Here is a 7,474-nt window from a genome sequence, read left to right on the forward strand (position 1 = left end):
GGCATGGTGGAGCTGTCTTTGCCTCCATCTTGTGTAAACAAAGCAGTATTGCAGTTTGAAAACAAGCAGTACCCAAGCACTCAGAAATCTGATGGTAGTCTGATCAGTGTGATGAGTTTCATGGAATGTGGACTCTACAGCTGAAATGACCACACATCATCCATCTTCCAAAATAGAAACCTCTCTCAGCTCTGCAGTCCATGTATAGAAATGCTGAATATTTAAAATGTCTTCATCAGCATTAACCTGGCCAACTACTGCAGAAGGACTACTAATCAGAGAAAAGCAGAGTTGTGATTTCATTAATGATGCAATGTAATAAATGCCTTCAGGTCTGTGAATCAATGTTTAAGATGTGGAACTGATTTTTCTACTGTCAGGCGGGTTGGCTTTCTTCACTCTCTTGACTCATTCATGATAACTGTTCTTTTAAACTGTACCCTAGAACCAAAATCTGTCTCAGTATGGGCCATATGTGACTACTGCTTTAAGCCGGTTGTAAAGATATGAAGCTGCCCTTTAGACTAAGGTCAAATCATTTTGAGTGAGTAAACATGACAAATGTGTGTGGACTTCATTGAATCTATTTGATCCTACATTGTCAAGAAACTGTGATAAATTGCAGCAGAATAAATGACAGAAAAGCACAAGACTGTGTTTTTTTGAGTTTTATTGGAAAATTACCATTGTTTACAGTGTACATCTCCATTTATGATTTGTAGCCAGTGTAATCGATTTGCATAGTGTCTTAGCAAAAAAAGGTGTAAAAATAGGATGTTAAAAATGATCTGTAAATAAACATTAAGTATAATAATATAAAATAGTGTCGGTCAAATACATGAAGTAAATATACTGATTTGTTGATAAAGGATATGATTAAACAATATACTCACTGTTAAAGGATATGATGTAATAAAATATTATGGCACAATGAAGACACTCCACCACAGTAAATTCACATGTAAAAACTACTAATAACTACTGTATATCTGGCAGGAAAACAATCCTATCAGACATTCTAAGAAGTGTACATTTGAGTGAGGCAGAAAAGCTGTCTGATCAAGTCTGGAGAAGAGCAGACAATAAAGGTCACCTGCAGAGTATTTGGTCAAGTCAGCAGCGCTGATGTGTTCAGTCCGTGGGATAGACAGCAGCATGAAAAAAAATTGTTGGATAAACCCAGATAGGGATTTGCAGTGTTGTAATGAGTGTACACTGAATGAACAGTAATCTACAGTGTGCTGCAGCTGTATGGTGTTGTTTTGTTGCTGTAATTAAAAAACATAAAAATAAAAACCCTGGTTCTTAAATGTTGGACTTTGGCTGCCATGAAACATCCATGTGCACTGAGCTGAAAAAGTGCATTCATAGGAAACAAGGAAGACTATAGTGGTCACTACTAAATAAACAATTAAGACATTACAAAACTAATGACAAAAATTAATACAGTGAAAAGGTTTCATTAACCAATACATTTTGGAGTAAGACATTTAATAACACTGAACCCACTGTGAAATAGTTTCTTGATTCATAGTTATATTGTAGTTTTCATTTCATAGTCATTGTTACTTCAAATGTCAGCTTATGTTAAAATATCATTTTCTGACTGACACTTAGTGATTGAATGATGAGGCTGTGGGTATTAGCATTAAACAACTGTCCTGACAGCAGACATGACAAAATATAGGAATCAGAGGGAAAACAGTCTTGGAAAGGGATGTGTGGATATAGGTTATTTTTTCTTTTTGGGGGTAAAACTACACTACAATAAAATGAAAAAGGAAAAAAGATTCTAAAATATAATAAGGTTATTCTTCATGATATATCATATTTAATGTCTATTTATTTACTTAGGAGTGACCAATTTGAGTTTCATTCATAATTACCACTCAAATGTTGCAAGACTGAATCTAAGAAGTAAATTGGACATGATATCAATGTAACATGACTGTGCGACTGCTCGTAAAGAAAATGAGGCAAACAGCGCTGCACAAAGCTTTCTGTTTCATCCAGTAAGTAAAGACTGAAGGCAGGTGAAATCCAGAATCACTCCTCTTTCAAAGATGTGATCAGACAGAATCAGAGGTATCAATGCTCCTGTTATGGGACCTAGACTAACCACCGAGGTCCACCTGTAATAAACTGGATATTATGCCATTTAAAAAACGAGGGGAAATTTTATTGAGTGTGTTTGCTTAGTGAACAAAAGGTAAAAATATTTTTAATGTATAAAAAAAATAATAATAATAATCACACTCAGTAGACAGTGGTTCTCTGACTGCATACAAAAGAAAAAAAAATCTAAGGAACTCGAGTCTACAGGTATAATGATAAATATCCTTTAATGAGAGGCCTTCATCAGCACCATGGTGAAGGCATCTAACTAGATTTATTTTCCTTTTGTATGAGGACGATTATGCTGTTTGACCTTTCTGATTTACGTGTACTTTATTTTAGCATCCAACCATATTTATTTCAAGTGTGCCTGTAAATGCAATGTAAAATTCCTACTGAATAAAAAAAAACTATTGCAGCCGTGTACTTAGTTATAGACTGGGGGCAAAAATAAATAACTAATAAAATGTATTCATGAGGAGTGACCTCATGAATACATTGCTCTGTCCTTGTGTTGGTTTATAAGTAGTTAGAGACCAGCAGCAGCAACATTCATCAAATATTTGGTTATTAAAGCAGCACATCAAGACAATATTATACTATATACAGTACAGCAGAAGCTGAAGGTGCTTATATACTAAAGCAAACTGCTCTTGACTTTATGTTGAAATATTAATAAGCAAAGTAAAAAAAAAAAAAAGTTTTTTAACAGTGCGAGAGAGTTACGTTTGGCAAAACTGAGTCAAACACAAAGGTCAGTCTGAAGTGAAACTCTCAGACAGCCCATGCAGAACTGACCATCCTCTTACATCTCAAGAACAAATCCATTAGAGGATCACACAGCCAGAAGTGGATGTCTCCGCACTGCTGGACACACAAATAAAGGATTTCAAATCATATTCAATTAGAAACAAACCGTATTACCGTGGGACAGTCAAAAATATCTCCAAATATTTGCTGCTGTCAGAAACTCCCTTTATAGTCTCTTTATAGATATCTTCAAGATATACTTTATATATGTTATTTATTTTTTTGAGTAATGTTTCAATGAATAGTGTTTGTTTTTTCCACAACTACTGCATCAAAAATGTCCACACATTATCTCTCACTGAAATCCAGAATCTTTGAATATAGTGATCATTTTATTATGTTTTAATGATGGACACAAGATGCTTATTTGTTCTCTGGGAAACTGAATCTTAGTGTACATGACATGTGTCCAAATTGCATACAGGATCACACTTGGCTCCGAACAAGCTGTGATGTCACAAGCTTGTCTCATAGATGTATTAAACTAAGATTTAAGGTAAGCACAGAGAAACTTTCTTCCTTCAGCAAATGAAAGACATACTGTCCTGTGCACAGACAATATATAATGTGGTCCTGAGGATTAACCTAGAAACAAACATTCAACACATGGTACCCCTCGACGTTAACGTTACTTAATTAACACTACTTAATTGTTTACTTAACACAGGTTAACCACTCTCAAAGGTCCTGTGACACACCACTAAAGATGTTGGATGATCATCGTAAAACAGGTCGGAGAAGTGACTGCAGATCATTTCAAGTACACAGCAGGGTAGCAGTTAGCTAGCTTCATAAGTGGTCACTGCCCAGCGGAGCAATAGTCCACTTCACTCCTGACCTCAAACAGAAGCTTCATGAGCCCTTTTTGTCAGTGTCAAAGTGTATTGCCTCGTCAAGCTGTTCCTCTTAGTAACTTAATGTGAATCTAACCTTATCCTAGCCCCGAGACCTGATGGGGCAGTCGCCTTCTGGTAAAACACGTAAGAATGCTCATTTAGTCCTATTTGTACTGTTGATTGGCTGTTTAGCCAATAGACCGTGGTACCTGCATGGAAAGGGCTCCAATAGTTTTTGCGGCTCCAAGCAGATTTATTTTTTTTCTGGCCGAAAGTTGCTCTTAAGATAGTAAAGGTTGCTGACCCCTGAGTAAAACCAATGAACTAAAATGATCCTACCTCTGCTCTGGAGTGTCTGGCTGCTTCATCCTCTTGGGGGCACTGCGCTCACACTCAGTCAGATGCTTCTGATCATGCTGACTGGTCTCAACACTCGTCTGAAGAGAGGGCCAGAGACAGCAAATCAGCTTGTTTCTGTGATTGATATTAAAGTTTTTAAAAACTTGGTATCAAATTTGATATATTTTTCTGCAATGTAAATTATTAATGACTAAATAAGCAGCCATCAAAATTCCAAAGTTTGAAAATGAATACTTTCAGTTATCTACTAAAAGTGGAACACTCAAAAACTCAGCTCATCAGCTTCATCAGGACTAAATGGTTGTGGTGGAGTCAAATTTGAGTCTGGCACTGAAAATAGTCACATACTGTATGTCCAAATGATGCTAGATCCGGACTGGTGCACCTTTCTCTCTACACATAATTTCATCCATTAATATAAAAACATTTGTTAGTGCAGCTTTATTTGTTGTAGAAATAACCATAAACATCAGTCCATACTTTGTCAAAGGTGCACATTACTGACAGATAGATAAGGTATTGTATTTCATCATATATAAAAACTCAAAGTGCTGTATCACTGTGTTTGTATAACTCACCATGTTTCTCTTCCTACTGGGGTTGTTGCTGGTGCTGCTGCTTGGTGTGTTGTAGCTCTCAGCGGCTGAGCGGAGGGGTCTCCGACGTAACTCATCTCTTTGAAGGACTACTGTCTGTTTAGACTGCAGTCTCCTGTAAAGACAACACAGTTATGAACTAATCAGGTTCATCTCTGCTAGGCTACAATGTTTCTGCTGTGGTCATTGTTTTGCAACACAGCTAGTGAAATATAACAGCCTCTCTACCCTGTGTTGTCAAGGTATGATCCGTAAATTGGCCCACCTGTCACCTCACAAAGGTTATATGAAGCGTTTTCCAAACTGTGACTAAAAAGTTTTAACAGCCAGCCATGAAGAAGCTTTTATCAGACTGTGTCTGAAACATTGTGTGCCGGGGCACAGATGTGGCAGTCTTCTACACAGAGAGAGTAAGATCAGCAAGGTCTGCATCATATTTTGGGGAACCAGGACAATCTGACAATAAGTGGGCTACTGGAACAAACCATTCATGGACAAGAGATAAGAATTGGGATCTGATGAACTTCTAATACAATAGCAGACCCAATGAAAGGGGATATATGAAACATATGAGGGAACTATGGATGTTTAGAAGACCAACATCCACACTAAGTGAGAAATAACTAGTTCCCCAGCGCTTCAACATAGTAAAGGGGAAGCTACTATCGCAGCTCGAGATCAAGCAACTACACATTACAACCCAGGCAGAAGAAGACTAGGAAGCACAACTGGATGTACAACTAACAGTAGAGGCCCGATCCTCATCCACCTCATCCCCTCCACTAGAGGGCACAGCTGCTGATATGAAGCACAGAATAATGGATAAACTGGCTACAGTTCATGTCTGAGCCCGATTACAAAGACTCAGTGGGAATGTGTCATCAGATAGTATGTTAGCAGATACCAACATGACAATTCCTATTACCACCATAACTCAGACCAGTGAACTGGTATATAGTGTAGCTACTATAAGAGATGCTTGGCTACATGATCAAGAAGAAGAGTAGCACATACCCCCCCTGGAAAATGAGGCTGAAAGCTAAGATCAAGACCACTTGGAGATAAGTTAGTAAGCTGGTAGAACTACAGAAAGGTGTGAAGATAAAGAATAAGAAAAGGCTACTGGAAAAAATGCAAGGGACTAGCACCATCTGAGGCCCCGGAGACTGCTAAACAAAGGCTCACAGTACTTGCAGCAAGGCTAAAGAGATACACCACAGAGACAGAGGCTAAAAGGGTAAATGTCCTGTTCTCCAAACAACCATCCAAGCTACAGTGCAACAACACAGTCAGAGCAGAGCCACCAAACAGTACTGGAAGAGCATGCAGGAGGAAGAGAAAACACATAACACCAGTGCCCAGCGGTTGCAGGACCTGAGACCAGACCACAGGAATCTCCCAGAACAAGAACTAATCAACATTCTGATAAAAAAAATAAGTAGGAGTTAAACTGTCTCTTCCCTTCGCTATGTCCCTGATGGTCAGGCCTTAGCCTACCTTACCAACTGCTTAGTGTCGCCAAGTATTGATCTACACACTAATTAAGTCCCTTAGCTAAGAGTGCTGTATGTGCGTGTGTGTATAAATATATAATATTTGTTTAATGAAAGGAACATTGCACAAAAAAGACTACAACCCAGAGTTAAAGAGTGAAAACCTTTGTGGTCACACAAAAAACCGAGCTGATAGTAATGTGAAGCACAGGTGGGTGAATGTGTGTGTCGTGTGTGCATTTTACCAGCAAAAACAATGAATACATAGAAACAATGCCTACCAATCTCATACAAGACTTAACCACAGAAAACAAATATCTAATAATTATTGAGGGTAACATGCGATAGATTCAGACATGTCAGTTCTGGTAGTGTGTAGTTTTTGTTAAATCAATAATTCTGCTATGTGCGGAAACACACTTCAGCACTGCACTCTTCCCTGGTGGTATGAGTGGTGCTAACCCCTGGTCCTCTCAGCCTGTCCTCTTCTCAGCCATCCACTATTGCTAATTACCCTCCCTGGAGTTTAAAGCTGTCAGCCTGCAGCCTTGGCCCCCATCTGGTGGGTGGTCTAAGCTCTTTGACAGACTTCTCTCTCTCCTCTCTGACAAAGTGATAAACTAATAAGCCTGGCTAGGCATGCCAGGGTCTGGGCCTTTGGCATAGCCTGCCCCTCCAAAGAGTGGGGCTGATTCAGAACCTCCTCCAGGGAACTGGGGCCAGGCAGGCTGGGAGTGGAGTTACAGAGGTCTGGCTGATCAATGCTAAGAGGCTGTCTGAGAGACAGACAGGCCCGAGGTACAGTTTCAGCTGGTGTAAACATTTTATTAAGAGTCATTCTATACCTTGTTAGGACAGTCAAGCAGTCTCTATACACTACATACTGCTCCCAGAATCTATTATTGCCACATACAGGTAAAGCCAGAGCTCTATGCTTTTCATTAGATAATAAGAGACAACATATCCAATATTCATCCATTATCTATAACGCTTATTCCTGAATAGGGTCATGGAGGCTGGTGCCAATCCCAGCTGACACTGGGCGAGAGGCGGGGTACACCCTGGACAAGTCGCCAGTCTATCACAAGGCTGACATGTAGACAAACAACCACACACACGGGTCGGCCCGGAACCTCCTTGCTGTGAAGCAACAGCGTTAAGCACTGCGCCGCTGTGTCGCCCTATCCAATAACTAAATACCCCAAAATACAGACAATGAATATAGACCATGTATCACGAAAACAAAAGCAAAAATTCAAATAAT

At 39.2% G+C, this 7,474-nt stretch overlaps 1 protein-coding gene across 2 annotated transcripts in view; it reads right to left on the reverse strand.

Annotated features, from left to right (window-relative positions):
* Positions 1 to 660: 660 nt before the first annotated feature.
* Positions 661 to 7,474, reverse strand: part of arhgef39 (Rho guanine nucleotide exchange factor (GEF) 39) — a 65,384-nt gene continuing 58,570 nt past the window's right edge. Inside the window, exons 10-12 of one of the 2 annotated variants that reach the window (XM_020608169.1) lie at positions 4,700 to 4,832; positions 4,101 to 4,198; positions 661 to 2,979 (exon numbers count right to left, since the gene is read on the reverse strand). In XM_020608169.1, the coding sequence (XP_020463825.1) occupies positions 2,943 to 2,979; positions 4,101 to 4,198; positions 4,700 to 4,832 (268 nt within the window). In that variant the 3' untranslated portion in view covers positions 661 to 2,942. Of the gene's footprint in view, positions 2,983 to 4,100; positions 4,199 to 4,699; positions 4,833 to 7,474 lie in introns of both variants that reach the window. The other variant, XM_020608168.1, reaches the window with a different exon arrangement.

The sequence above is a fragment of the Monopterus albus genome, unplaced genomic scaffold (assembly GCF_001952655.1).
Source record: "Monopterus albus unplaced genomic scaffold, M_albus_1.0 scaffold92.1, whole genome shotgun sequence".
Lineage (NCBI taxonomy): Eukaryota > Metazoa > Chordata > Actinopteri > Synbranchiformes > Synbranchidae > Monopterus > Monopterus albus.